The sequence below is a fragment of the Pleurodeles waltl genome, chromosome 2_2 (genome assembly GCF_031143425.1).
Source record: "Pleurodeles waltl isolate 20211129_DDA chromosome 2_2, aPleWal1.hap1.20221129, whole genome shotgun sequence".
NCBI lineage: Eukaryota > Metazoa > Chordata > Amphibia > Caudata > Salamandridae > Pleurodeles > Pleurodeles waltl.
The window spans coordinates 1,022,604,669-1,022,619,984 of NC_090439.1; the positions used below are offsets into that span (position 1 = coordinate 1,022,604,669).

A 15,316-nucleotide genomic window follows, 5' to 3' on the forward strand; every position below is an offset into this window, starting at 1 on the left:
CGTAGGAATGACAGTCTTACAGTTGCAAAACTACTACTCAGGGAACTGATACCCAGATTCGGGTTTCCGGTTTCTATAGAATCAGATAGGGGGAGACACTTTGACAATGAGGTGATTAAACTCCTGTGTGCCGCACTCAACATTGAACAAAAGCTGCATTGTAGCTATCGCCCTGAAGCATCAGGACTAGTAGAGCAGATGAAGGGTACCTTGAAATCACGAGTGGCAAAAATGTGCGCAGCAACTAATATGAAGTGGCCAGATGCCTTACCTCTAGTGCTGATGTCAATGAGAAACACACCAGACAAGAAAACAGGACTGTCCCCCCATGAAATCCTCATGGGCAGAGCTATGAGATTACCAGCAGTACCTGCAAATGCACTAGTGAATATTACAGATGATATGGTGTTGGATTACTGCAAAGGTTTGGCTGACGTGATTCGCTCTTTTTCTCACCGGGTGGAAGCTAACACGTTGCCACCGATTGGCGATCCAGGCCACTCTCTACAAGCCGGTGATTGGGTGGTTGTCAAGAAGCACGTGAGAAAATCGTGTCTAGAACCACGTTGGAAAGGACCATATCAAGTAATATTGACGACTACTACCGCTGTGAAGTGTGCCGGGGTTCCCAACTGGATACATGCCAGTCACACGAAAAAGGTAACGTGTCCTGTTGAAGAGGAACTTGAAGTTTCCGGCACAGCAACTTTGGAAGGAGAGGTCTCAGGGTCAGAGAACAGTCAAGAAGGAACTGAGACTACTGGAGGGCCCACTGAGAACAGCCTTGTCCCTCAAACAGTCAATGAGTTCGAGAGAGGTGACAGAGTGCCTATCTCAGTAGAGGCAGCAGGAGAACTAAGCCAAGGAGAGGTTCTCCCAGAAGTAGACGAATATGGGTTAGAGCCCGAACCCAACTTAGAACTGGAAGAAGAAAGAGAAGGAGAAACTGTAAACACAAACGTGTCAGAGTTTCCCGAACCAGTTGCAGGTCCGTCAAGAGAAAACACCATATCACAAGAGGAGGGTGCTGTCCAACGTCCTGAAGGAAAACATCGAACCAAGACACATAGAGGCGATAATTGGCCAGACAAGTCGCATCCTAAGATAAGGGAGGTATCGAATGACACCATAATAGAAGAGAGTGATACCTCACAAGCAGATGATCTGAGTGAGGGAGAACAACAAGGTGAACGAAGATTAAAAAGAAAAAGAATTGCAAACAGAAGATATACAGGTCCCGAATGGGCATATGCTACAACCTCTGAATGGCAACAAGAGTTCCTAGCATTTTGTTTTGATCGAGAAGCACCAGGCCAATACTACGGCACCTGAATAAGTTCAAGAAAATCTTTTTGCCTAAATTGAAAACTAGAAAGAAAGAGAGACTTAGAAACTACCGGAAGTGACACTAGAAAACTGGATTTGACTTTTAAAGAAACCTGATTACGACAAGCTGCTAACCTGAATTGACGAAAAGGGCCCTGGAGTGAGTGAAGACGCTGTAATATACGCAGAAAAAAAAAAATAAGAAGAAAAAGAAAAAAAAAAAGGGGTTTATCCTCGAGTTGATTGTTGATCTGCTATTCTGATTCTATACAAACATGGCTTACAATAGAAATAGTAGCAAGGGAAGTAAGGTGTGTGGTTGGTTAGGTCTTATAATAGGTGTTGTGTGTGCAGTGATAATAGTGGGAGTGATTATAGGAATGCCATGGATAGAGAAAGAAACTATTAACGCTACTTCAAAACCTGAAACTACTACTGCAATAACACCGTGAGAGAGATTTGAGCAAGACGCAAGACACATGCATGAGGGAACTAATGCAAAAGGGGAACTCTCTACTAACGTCTTCTATCGCTTACTAAATGAGTATGTGAAAACTATGGATGCGAAAGATTGTTATGTATGTACTAAAATTCCTTAATCTGTGCAGGAGGGGGTTACTTATCATAGCCTCCCCCTTACTTATGGAATTAGTTGCAGCTTGCTACTAACAAGATTCTATAATCAAGAGCATGTGCAATACTTTTATTCAAATTTTGGATGTTGTGTTTTCCTTTGTGCCTGTGATTGAGTTCTTAAATAAATTAGCTAAAGAGTACAATATAAAGATAGTTGGAGGATTCTTTGAGCCAACACTTACATTTGGCACTGCTTATGCACACCGCAATAATTTGACTTGCTTATTATCGCCTGTAGAGAAAAGCTTTTAAGATCACACAGATGATAGACGCAAAGCACTGAAAGAAAGATTAGAAAAAGGATTAGAGAAACGTACATATGCAAATGATTATGCTTACACTGCAATCAAAACACAAGGCAAACTAGCTATAGATGCATTACATGTAGGTAGGCTCTGTATATATAGGCCAAAATCTGATCAGGATAATTTGTTTGTGGGAATGAGTGAATGCAGACATGTGTTTTTGTTTCAGAGCAAGTGGACCTTTATGTTGAATGGACAAGATCCAGCAATTCCTGGAATCTATTACATCTGTGGGCTAAATGCTAATTACCGTCTCCCTAAGGGATGGTATGGGACATGCTATTTGGGAATAGTATTCCCAAAGATATACCAGATCGATGACTTAAAACAAATACCTAAAACATCTGAATTACAACATCCTAGACAAAAACGAGAATCAGTGGCGGCTGTCATTGGTGATATATTTGGAGCCATAATCCCATCAGTAGGGGTTATCTTGAATTCCATGAAAATTCAAAAGTTGTCTACTATAGTGGATAACATGTTGACAAATTTTACAGGAGCTATACTCCTGATGGATACTGAAATTGCTGCAGAAAGAGCTATGACTCTTCAAAATCGGCTTGCTTTAGACATTCTTTTAGCAAAGAGTGGAGGAGTCTGCAAAATGCTTAATGAGCGTCATTGTTGCTCATTTATCCCGGATAACAGTAAGAAAATTAGAAGCATGCTTACTAACCTTACTAGACATAGTTCAGATTTGAAAGATCTAAAAGAACTTGGTGTTTGGGAGAAATTTGGAAAGGGAATTGCCCGAGTCGGAAGCTGGTTTACCAACATTTGGAATGGGGTACTTGCAAAAATTCTCATGGGTTTACTGATTGTTTTGATTTGTCTATTAGGACTATGGGGGGCATGTAAAATTAATGACAAGGTAAAAAGAAATTGGACCAAAAGAGCCAGAAGAAATGAAGAAAGTGAAAGAGAGAAAATGTTCAATGAGATATGGGAAAGCTCACATAAAGGGCAAGATGTTGAAATGCGTATTATGCGCAAGTTGAAAAATTAAGATCAAAGAGAAATTTGTGTGATGACGAGCGTCATCAGAGGAGGGACTGAGAGAGCGTAGTTTAAATATTATATATTAGACGTGAAATGCTTATACCTAACAATGCTGCATACAAAAATTATCACAAAATATTATTCACTTGGATGTATTCTTAACGCAATTATAAGTGTGAAGCTGCTATTGTACTCATATACTAATGTCGATTATAATAAATAATTGCTTGCATTATGATTAATTGAATAATGTTAACACCTACGAGGATTATGTTTATTAGAATCCATAAGTCTTAAGTTAGCGTGAGTTGAAAACTTAGTCGTGTAGCTCTCATATTAAAGCATATTTTTCTGTTTCTTCAGTGTGCTGACTCGCAAAAGGCCATGACCCAGCATTTGTTCTTTTCTCCGCTTTATGTAACAATGCTAGTCATATTCCCATCCGCTTGCTAGATGTTTTAGTATAAGTTTATACGTTTTGTAACATAAGTTGAAACATTCAAGGACATTCGACCATGGACAAAGGAACTTTTGACCTGATGAACGTGCCAGAAAATGAAGTAACCCCGGATGTGCCACCTACGAAGACGTCAATTATGAAGACCAATCAAAGTGTTATAAATTATCATGGAATGACAAATGCATTACTTAATGTATAATTTGATAGGTTGAAGATAGTGGGGTGTAGTGACTATCCAATAGAATTTTGGGGGAATGTATTGTGAAAAAGGGATGAAAACCCATGACACAGGAGACTCGAGGGAACTAGGTAGGGAATGATATCGATTGCATCCAGAAACTCTGTCACTCTGTTTGGTGATTTAAGGCTTAGACCATCCTCATCCATAGACTGCCCCATTACACTTTCCCTCCTTATGAGGGAAGTGTCCCCTGTCCTTAGATGAAATAGACTGTCGGCGCTCTAACTGATGTCCTGAAGACGAAGACTGATCCTGTATGCTGACTCATTCCGAGGAGGGTAATTATGACAATTGCTATCGTAATTTGTCTATATGCTTTTACTTTCTAGGTACCAACTGCTGTATTTTTGGTTAGAGACCCTAGACAGATGTTTTCCAAATTTGTGTTCTAAATTGTTTTGCATGAAGTCCAACATGCTGATGCCAATTAGTGGTTAGATTAGGTATTCACCTTGACTGACGCCAACAGACGTGACTGACATTGTGCTATGTTGAACTAAGACGTATATGATGTTCTATGCACTCTGATCTGTGTATATTGCACATTGGTGTTTTATGTTTGTGATCTTTGCGTTGTCAAAATCTTATCACAGTTGCTATATTGTGACTATGCTCTTTGCTTCATGGTTTTGAGATTAATACTCTTGCTATTAGATTGTAATCAATAGGAAATAAAATTCACAAAACTTCAATAAAGGTGTGGTTATTTATGACTGAAAGGTCATGGTTGCGTCGGTAGTTTAATCAATGTCTAAAGTAAAGTATATTGTGGTGATATATGTTGATAACATCATTGACATATTGCTTGACATATTGATCAGTTATCTCGTTCTACGGTGTCTCACCACTGGGTCAAAAGATTCATCGGCCTAAAACGAGTCCTAATGTGTATAAATTAACATAGAGGGAGTTAACACTGCCATGCAAATTTCACTGACACTCTCATTGTAAATTTAGACACCTAGGGCCATATGTACGAAAGCTTTTTCATAAAGACACAGAATGGGTAAAATCCTTTGGTAGATCTGGCCCCTACAGTTTCTTGTCTTTTAAATCACACAAAAATATAGCTTAGGGACACCAATTGTTTCTTTTGGTGCACCGAAAGGAACCTTTCATACAACAGCGCGTAAAAAAAATAAAAAAGCATATTTTTATATAAGGCTGTAAGGTTGTAAGGCTTTATTATCATTAAAAGTGATATAATTTTCAAGATATTCGATCATCCAATAAAGCTTTCGCATTTGTTTTGCAGAGAATGCTCATGTGTGGTCTGACCACAGTGAAGATTGCTTTTTCAAATATGGCCGCCCGAGTAGTATACCGGTTGTTCGTGTTCTGTGCGATATTCCCTTTTCTATTTTTACTGCCCCTGTTCCGGGTATGCTCTGGTGTTTACAATCCGGCAGAGCAGGCCGGTTTAGGAACGCCTTGCTGAGAGGGCTGTCAGGCTCCCTGAGCTGCCCTGCTGTAAGTGCGATAGAGCCACGGGACACAGCGGGGTAGAGCCCGCGCAGCTCAGAGAGGTGTGTCATGAGCTGGAAGTGCATATATATTCATGTGCTACTGCTGCTTTATTGATGACATCCTGTCAATCTAACGCTATTCTGTTGTCTTTCACATTTTAGCTGACTTATCTCTGTGCCAAACACGAGTTGGGAGTCAACTGAAGCATGCCTGCTGGTAAGTTTCAAGACTGCTCATTCATCAGTACACTGTGCGTCCTTCTCACGCCCAGTGCCTTGTAGCTCATGTGTTTTGAAGTGACCCCTGACATCTGTTAAGAATTCTGTAATTTCCGTGTAGCAAACTCCTTGTATCCCACCCACTCCATTCATCCGGCTTTTCTTAACACCAGCCCTCTCACTCTTGCCGTGCGGCCTCCCAGCCCCGCGTTCCCCACCTTCACTACCTTCACTAGGCGCACACGTTTGCAGAAAACTCAGGTTTGGTGAATTAAATAAACGAGCCCTTTCCAAAAAGTGTTCATGCAGGTAGAAATTTCACTGGAAAGGCAGTTAACCTACTCTAATTTCAACCAGGTGTGTCAGTTTAAGGAATGTTTAAACTATTTCAGTATGATAGCGTTCATCCGTTTTTTCCCTTTTGTGCCAGAGGTTTGTCAATATGTTAGAGAGACTCCTTCGAGATCAGGCAACCCCGAATGGGTTGGATCCTGACTAGCACGTGTGTGCTGTAATTTAGCACCTTTCATACTATTCTCCAAGCCCATGTCTAAAAAACATAACCTGCATCCTAGAGATTCCCTAATATACAAGAACATTTAAAGTTTAAGAATAAATGTTACATTCTGTGGTATGAGCTCTTATAATTTTATTGGGTCGTTGATGGTGTTTACAGGCCTTTTCGCAGCTTCTGTGAAGCCAGTATCAAAAGCTACTTACGGGGCTATGCACTGACTCACACATAATTGTTTTGGTGTTTGTTGAGTTTGTAGCCACATGTACACATCTGCCACTTGGGGAATTTAAAAAAACATAGTACATCTCTGCAATTCTTAGGCATCAGCCTTTACATAATTCAGCTTAGAATTTTTGTGAATCAGGCACATCATGCCTTGGATTGTTGTGTTAGTACTAATGATCACTGAGTTGGTACTTCTACCACCACCTGGCAGGACTTGGATTATAGACAGTGTGGCAAGCAAAGCACTCTTTCTCTATAACTGTAGTAGAGGTTACTGACTTTTTGTTGGAAGACTAATTCACATTTCAGACATGCTGGACCTGCAACATATTGGCCCTCAAACAATGGACTGACCATAGTTACACAATTCAGAAAACATAGATGATCATGCAAGAATCGCTTAGGCCCTGGTTTCATCAGTGCCTGTCATATGCACTAATCCCAGCTACAAAAGTGGGGTACCGTTTTTATTGTCAGAAGTGTGGTAGGAATTTTGCGGCTCCCGCTGATACCGGACGTTTCAGTTGCAGAAATGTGAGGGAAATGTGTGATTTTAGGCACAGTTTGAGGTCTGCGGGTCATTGTGGGTAAGAAAATGTTGTGAGATCCATACAGTGCACACCTCCTTCCACTCCCTCTGGGCATCTAGTTATCAGAAATGTAGGTTTCACTGGACGTAGGCCCAAGTACCACAGTGACTCATAGACCACCCACAGATGCCATTTTTTGACTGGAGATGCTGACATCTCCACATTGCATTTTGGGACCTTTTGTGTCACAAGTACTGCGCCCAGCCACACTACTGGGGTAGCATTGTTATGGGGAGAAATTTGGGAACACAGAATCGTATAACATTTGTTATTTTTAATTGAATTTCTCTCCATTGTTGTCATCAAATGCAAGTCAGAGTTCAAGCAAGATCACAATTGGCAAATTTCCCTATGAATCACACGATGGTGTGTAATCCCAAATTCAGAGATGCACAAATACCAACTGTTCATAAATTCAGCATCTTGTGTACGTTTCAAAAATACAAAGGATTTCATTTTTCATTCATACTATACCAATTGCTGCCTGATCAGTACACAATGATAAACCATTAACAGGTTTAGCAAAGTTTTTGGCTCTGGAAATCGAGTGTTTTAGACAATCAGAAAATATTATATATCCCTCTTACCAGAAGTGTCTGATGGACATAACAGTATGTCACTTTTAAAAATTGACCATCAGGGTAGATGTTTACAAATGAAAACATAGTCGCCAATTGCCCACAATCCCTGAATACCTTTAGAATCCCCAAGATGTGGGATAAAAGAATACATACTTAGCCTAGAACCCTTTTTTGTGGGGTCGGGGGGGGGAAGTCATGAAGGCGTAAGTGTTGAGTGCTTAAAAAGGCTCAGCACTACAGGTGGAAACCCCTCAGCAGCTAAGGTGTTAAACGCACAACTGTAGCTCTGTAATCAATGCAATTGGTAATATAGAAACATTGTGTACAAAGCTCCATCTTTTCACCATTTCACCTTCATTTCAGCTTTTCAGTGAGGGATAGCTTGGGTTCTGTGGCACAGATAGCAAGGGATCCGTGTGTAGACATACCTTTGACCACTTAGTGGGTTACATCAGACACACAGAAGGGGATTGCCTGTCACTTTTACAATTTCTGTTTATGTGCCCTGTTATGTGTTTCTGTTTATGTGAGGTCTTCATCACTCCGCCACTAAGCTTGAATTAACCATGTGGCTCTCCACAATTTTTTCTTAAATTATAAGGTCTGTGGCACATGTATTATTGTCACTCCTCCAGGTCATATCGGGCACAGCAGCACTGAGGGACTGTACCTATACCACTGCTCCAGGTTCTACCCAGTGCAAGATGTACCTTAGTACTAGTGCCGGTGTCTCTCTTACAGGGCATGTCCTGTGTTTGTATTTTAGCACTCGTGCCACATTCACTCAAGTTTGATGCAGTATTGGTGCAGTGTGGCATTTGGGTCTCCACATCTTCCCTTGAAAATATGTTCTTTAAGGCTAGTGCCATTTACTCTGTTTAACCGGCATGGTTGTGCAGTACCACCAGTGGTCATGAATTTTTTGCACTCGATTTTGGTACTTTAGAATTTGATTTACTGCCACTAGTGTAGCATTGTAGTGGTCCCATTATCTGGAGTGGTTACAAGTGGAACTGTATGTGTGGCAGTTAGACCTGATGGAGTAAGCACATACCACAGTTTATGGTTTGTGCGTTTGCCATGTAGCCTGCAGTTTTATGCCTAGGATTGACACTGAAGGCAGACTGCTCCCATGGGTACCTGGATCATCTCGCATTCGGAACTACCAATTCTCACTTGCAGAGCCTGCTTGGTGCAACAAAAGAAACATGATTCCACTGACAAGATGGAAGAACATTCGGTTGCCATGTACCACTGTTATAACATGTTCCTTCTCCAAACCACATATTTCACTTAGTCCTCCTGCATTTTAACATAGTGATTATTTTTGTCTCGTCACTCTCAAGCACACAGGCACGCACTTTGGAATCTTCTCGTGCATTGTGTATAGCTGTTTTGACTGTGCGCCTTATGCTTTGCACGGACAAGTCTGATTGTGTTTCTGTAATATCCAAGTGGTTATCAGCCTGTCATCTACCTTTTCAGTCGTTTATTAGAGTTTGCACACACAAATGTATGATGAGTGACATAAAATGAAATTTTAACACTGTACAAAGCGGTTTTCAGAATTTAAGATGTTTACTGGATTATTTTAAAGACGTGAGATTAAAGGATTAAGAAACGAGTGTATATAAAGTGAAGCAGATAACAGTGAGAGAAAGCCACAGCTGGCATGTAGGCTAATCCATCCTTTCCACAGCACACATCTTAGTTCTCCTTTGTGTATGCTGTTCTTTAAAAATGTATTTTTTGTGGATGTTGTGTCATTTATTTTCCTAGAAGACTGAGGTGTTCAGAACATACAATATACACAACGTTTAGCCAACCATGTGCTTGCAAGTAACTGATTAGCAGGTTGTCACACATTCCATTTTGGTTGCAGTTCAGTCTTTAAAGCAGCAGATGAGGTGAAAAAACAGAATTTGTATTTTTTCCCCACTGTATTATGGTCGTAGTAATCAACAAGTATTACCTCAACAGTCTTCGTCAGTCTCAACTCCTGTTTTCAATCCAGAAATCCCAGTCTCACTGTTGGCATACACTACATTTCCACTTCAATATTATCTCCTTCTAATAAGATATTATCCTTGCTGAAGACAATGATAGCTTTTTAATACTCGTTCAACAAAGGGTTTTCGTACATTATTACCAATGGAAATAGTTTGCTGGACAAAATCCGTTTGCTGTGAACCCATTCTGCTTTCTCCGCTATGAGAGAAATGTACACAAATACCACCTAAAAGTATTCATTGAGAATACCAAACACGAGTCCACGATATAAATGTTGGTATGTAACGCGGGACTAACCTTTATGCCCAAAGGGGAACCAATGCATTTTCTACGAAAATAATACAGCACTTAAGTGGGATTTGTTTGGTACAGCACATACAGGGAGTGCAGAATTATTAGGCAAATGAGTATTTTGACCACATCATCCTCTTTATGCATGTTGTCTTACTCCAAGCTGTATAGGCTCGAAAGCCTACTACCAATTAAGCATATTAGGTGATGTGCATCTCTGTAATGAGAAGGGGTGTGGTCTAATGACATCAACACCCTATATCAGGTGTGCATAATTATTAGGCAACTTCCTTTCCTTTGGCAAAATGGGTCAAAAGAAGGACTTGACAGGCTCAGAAAAGTCAAAAATAGTGAGATATCTTGCAGAGGGATGCAGCACTCTTAAAATTGCAAAGCTTCTGAAGCGTGATCATCGAACAATCAAGCGTTTCATTCAAAATAGTCATCAGGGTCGCAAGAAGCGTGTGGAAAAACCAAGGCGCAAAATAACTGCCCATGAACTGAGAAAAGTCAAGCGTGCAGCTGCCACGATGCCACTTGCCACCAGTTTGGCCATATTTCAGAGCTGCAACATCACTGGAGTGCCCAAAAGCACAAGGTGTGCAATACTCAGAGACATGGCCAAGGTAAGAAAGGCTGAAAGACGACCACCACTGAACAAGACACACAAGCTGAAACGTCAAGACTGGGCCAAGAAATATCTCAAGACTGATTTTTCTAAGGTTTTATGGACTGATGAAATGAGAGTGAGTCTTGATGGGCCAGATGGATGGGCCCGTGGCTGGATTGGTAAAGGGCAGAGAGCTCCAGTCCGACTCAGACGCCAGCAAGGTGGAGGTGGAGTACTGGTTTGGGCTGGTATCATCAAAGATGAGCTTGTGGGGCCTTTTCGGGTTGAGGATGGAGTCAAGCTCAACTCCCAGTCCTACTGCCAGTTCCTGGAAGACACCTTCTTCAAGCAGTGGTACAGGAAGAAGTCTGCATCCTTCAAGAAAAACATGGTTTTCATGCAGGACAATGCTCCATCACACGCGTCCAAGTACTCCACAGCGTGGCTGGCAAGAAAGGGTATAAAAGAAGGAAATCTAATGACATGGCCTCCTTGTTCACCTGATCTGAACCCCATTGAGAACCTGTGGTCCATCATCAAATGTGAGATTTACAAGGAGGGAAAACAGTTCACCTCTCTGAACAGTGTCTGGGAGGCTGTGGTGGCTGCTGCACGCAATGTTGATGGTGAACAGATCAAAACACTGACAGAATCCATGGATGGCAGGCTTTTGAGTGTCCTTGCAAAGAAAGGTGGCTATATTGGTCACTGATTTGTTTTTGTTTTGTTTTTGAATGTCAGAAATGTATATTTGTGAATGTTGAGATGTTATATTGGTTTCACTGGTAATAATAAATAATTGAAATGGGTATATATTTTTTTTTGTTAAGTTGCCTAATAATTATGCACAGTAATAGTCACCTGCACACACAGATATCCCCCTAACATAGCTAAAACTAAAAACAAACTAAAAACTACTTCCAAAAATATTCAGCTTTGATATTAATGAGTTTTTTGGGTTCATTGAGAACATGGTTGTTGTTCAATAATAAAATTAATCCTCAAAAATACAACTTGCCTAATAATTCTGCACTCCCTGTATATCAAACCTGTGAGAAGTAATCAACCAAATCGAACGTATTCCAACAAATGTACTCACAGGTTTTTCTGTGGAAACTGAAAATTCGGTATTCATGTATTGCAGTGAATCAGCATTGATTAGACCACGCAGATGGCGCAGTGCTTAAAGGAGTTAATTTGAGGACCCTATCATCTAATACATAGGTTAACCCTGGGTTGTCAAATAATAAAAAAACAAAATAAGTCTAGCTTGATTGTTCAGCTCTCCATTTTGAGTAATCAGTAGCTAACCCAAGCTAAACGGACCATCTTTCGATCCAAATATATCATTTTGAAAGTTTCATCATGACATAATCCAGCACGTCAGGACATCAGTCAAGATCAAAAATTGATATTAGTCAAGTGGAATAAGGCGTCTGTTTTCAGAGCAGACTGTTGTCATCAGTGACGTGTTACATTAAAGGATACATAAACGGCTCATTTAAATCTCTACACAGCTCATTCAAATCACTACACGTCTAAGGCCTACTAATCACTATGTCCAACAGTGTTGCATGTGCCTTTAGCATGTAGAGATTTGAATGACTCGTCTTTGTATTTACTAATATAACACATTATAGATGATGACAGTCTGCTGTTAGATATGTTATACCGGTTGACTAATTCTGACAGGTTTGATTTACATACTACACCTTTGCATGGAAATCATATGGAACTGTTGTATTATGTTGTCATAAAGTAAATGTAACATTTTGAATTTCTTCGTACATGGTGCACAAGGGAATCATTTTGCATCCAGGACTATCTTTATGGAATGGCTGGGTATTTAATCTGTGATAGCTTGTAGTGTAGAAAGTGGTTCTATCAAGAGCAGTTAGGCAGCTACATCCGAAGCAATTTCCATGAGTAACATAACAGCACTGGCCTTAATCAGTAATCCTTAAAGTGTTGGAATAAGATATTCTCCCAAGCACATCAGTTGTTACTGGTTTCTCGAAGTATATTCACAGTAAGCAAACTAGCAACAGCACATTAATTGGTCAGACCAGTATCATTTTGATATTTGTGCAAGGCTGGAGAACACATTTCTGTTGTCAGCTGCACATTCGAGTCAGTAACAGAAGCCCCACCTCCTAGAATGTGTACAAGGGGAGGGTGAAGGTTGTTGGAACAAATGGAACTCATGCTAGTGCACAATGTGATAGAAATTGGAAGGTTGAATAGAGGTGTTGGAGAAAGTAAAATGTTGCATAGAGGTATTGGAGAGCAGCATGAAACGATGCAGACCTTTTTGTCAGAACTATCATAAAACATGTCTCATACGTAAAACCTGTGTAGGCAGTCTCTCCTTAATCTTCACACTCATACCACTAGCTTTAGCCCTTATATTGTTCCTAAAGATTTAATGCAGCAGACTGCTGCTGAGCAGCGTCCTTCAGAAATAAAATATAGAGGAGGTAGAAGAAAATGCACTGCAGTGTCACTGATCTGCTTATAGGGACTTGCAGTGGTATGGGAGGATAAAATAGAAATATGCTTTCAGGCACCAAAGCCCAGCACAAGTAAAATGTTCAGGAAGACAGCAAACATGTTGAAGGCGCCATGAAGGAGAAGATACATTAAGCACTCGAGAACAGCTGTATTTAAATGGTAGAGGTTGTTTCTATTCTGTTCCCCCGCCAGAATAGGCATTGTAGGCATTGGTACTGATAACGCGTCCCTCTATGATAATTTATTACACATTAGGACTCGTTTTAGGCCAATGAATCTTTTGACCCAGTTGAGAGACACCTTAGGACGAGATAGCTAATCAATATGTCAATCAATACATCAAACACCAGCATGACCTTGCAGTCATGAATAACCACACCAGTTTAGTAGAATTTTATGAGTTTTAGTCCCTATTAGTTACAATTCTAAAAGTAGATGTGTTAATCTCAAAACCAAGAAACAAAACAGCATAGTCATGATATGGCAACTCTGATAAGATTTCATTAAGGCAAGAATCGTGAACATCAGAACATAACACGGCGTGTACATAGATCAACTTTAGCAGAGTGTCATTAACGCGTCAGTTCAACAAAGCATAGATTCAGTCGTTTGTCTATTTGCGTCAGTTTAGTGAACACCTGTCCTAACCACTAATTAGCATTGGCATGTTGGGCTTCATGCAAAACAATTTAGAACACCAATTTGGGAAACATCTAGCTACGGTCTCTGTCAAAAGTAAGCAGTTGGTACCTAGAAAGGAAAAGCAAACAGACAAATCACAATTTCATTGTCATAGTTACCCTCCAAGGTTTAGGTCAGCACTCAGGTTCAGTCTTCGTCTTCAGGACATCAGTTGATTCGCCATCAGTCAGAACTCAGGTCTGGGGCAAAAGGGGCACTTCCCTCATAAGGAGGCAAAGTGTAAATGGGCAATCTACGGAAGAGGATGGTTCTAAGTAAAATCAGCAAAGTCACCAGGCACAGTGATAAAGTCTCTGGATCAAATCGATAGCATTTCCCTAACCAATTCTAATGGCTGCCCGTGTCATGGGTTTTTATCCCTTTTTCGTAGTATATTCCCCTAAAATTTCATTGGTCCACGGTTATACCCCACTATCTTTACCCTATTAGAAAACAGATTATTCAATAATATTTCACCCCATATTATTTTACAGATATTTTATTGGTCCATATGATTGACGTCTTCAGAGGTAGCACGTCCGGTATGATTTCACCCTTCTGTAATTCTTTGCACATCTTTTGGTCAGTAGCTCCATTGTCTTCACCGGTTTAAACGACCTTGTACATTACACTAATCTACACTGTTGCATTTCAGCTAGCACTCTCCTACAAGCAATATGAATTTCATGAGAACGGATCCACTATGGTTACATTCAGCTTCTAGTTTGAAGAAAACAAGAGGTCATGTCCTTTTGCGAGTCAGCACACTGCACGTTAGAAAAACACATTTAATATGAGAGCCAGGCAGCTAAGCTTCGGCTCATGCTAACTTAAGGCCTACAAAATTCATTTAGCATAACTGTAATAACAATCATTAATAATTAGTATAAAACTTATTTGATTACAATAATTCATAAACATTAGTCATTTTATTAGTCTATGTATACATTGACGGCCACTCCCCGTGGTCACATTTCAAATGCACATTTAAGCAAAATACATTTAATACAATTTCTAAGCGGCATTATCGCACATTAATTCATAAACATTTCATGTTAATATATTGTTCCTAAAGATTTAATGCAGCAGACTTCTGCTGAGCAGCGTCCTTCAGAAATAAAATCTAGAGGAGGTAGAAGAAAATGCACTGTAGTGTCACTGATCTGCTTATAGGGACTTGCAGTGGTATGGGAGGATAACGTAGAAATATGCTTTCAGGCACCAAAGCCCAGCACAGTAAAATGTTCAGGAAGACAGCAAGCATGTTGAAGGTGCCATGAAGGAGAAGATACATTAAGCACTCAAGAACAGCTGTATTTAAATGGTAGAGGTTGTTTCTACTCTGTTCTCCCCCGCCACCGCCCCAATATCAATATTGTGGGCATTGCTACTATTTAGAATGCTGCACATCTTCAGGGAGGCTGATGCCACTGGTTGACGCCATGTTCATTTACATTACTTGAACTCTTGCATCCCCATTGCATTAAACTATTTTGTTTGCTTGGAATGCTCATTGAACCATGCAATGTTGCACAGGCCCTGGTGATGCTGAAATGAGGTGCTGGTGCTCTCCAGAGCAGAGGTGGTAGTTACGTTTGATGGTGTCGCACAAGATGGGACTGTTCATCCAATGTAATTAACTTGA

The 15,316-nt window shown here is 40.3% G+C and overlaps 1 protein-coding gene across 2 annotated transcripts in view; it reads left to right on the forward strand.

Annotated features, from left to right (window-relative positions):
• Positions 1–5,353: 5,353 nt before the first annotated feature.
• EFR3A (EFR3 homolog A) overlaps positions 5,354–15,316 on the forward strand; it is a 1,082,041-nt gene continuing 1,072,078 nt past the window's right edge. Inside the window, exons 1-2 of one of the 2 annotated variants that reach the window (XM_069220764.1) lie at positions 5,354–5,496; positions 5,599–5,653. In XM_069220764.1, the coding sequence (XP_069076865.1) occupies positions 5,644–5,653 (10 nt within the window). In that variant the 5' untranslated portion in view covers positions 5,354–5,496; positions 5,599–5,643. The remainder of the gene's footprint in view (positions 5,497–5,598; positions 5,654–15,316) is intronic. The other variant, XM_069220765.1, reaches the window with a different exon arrangement.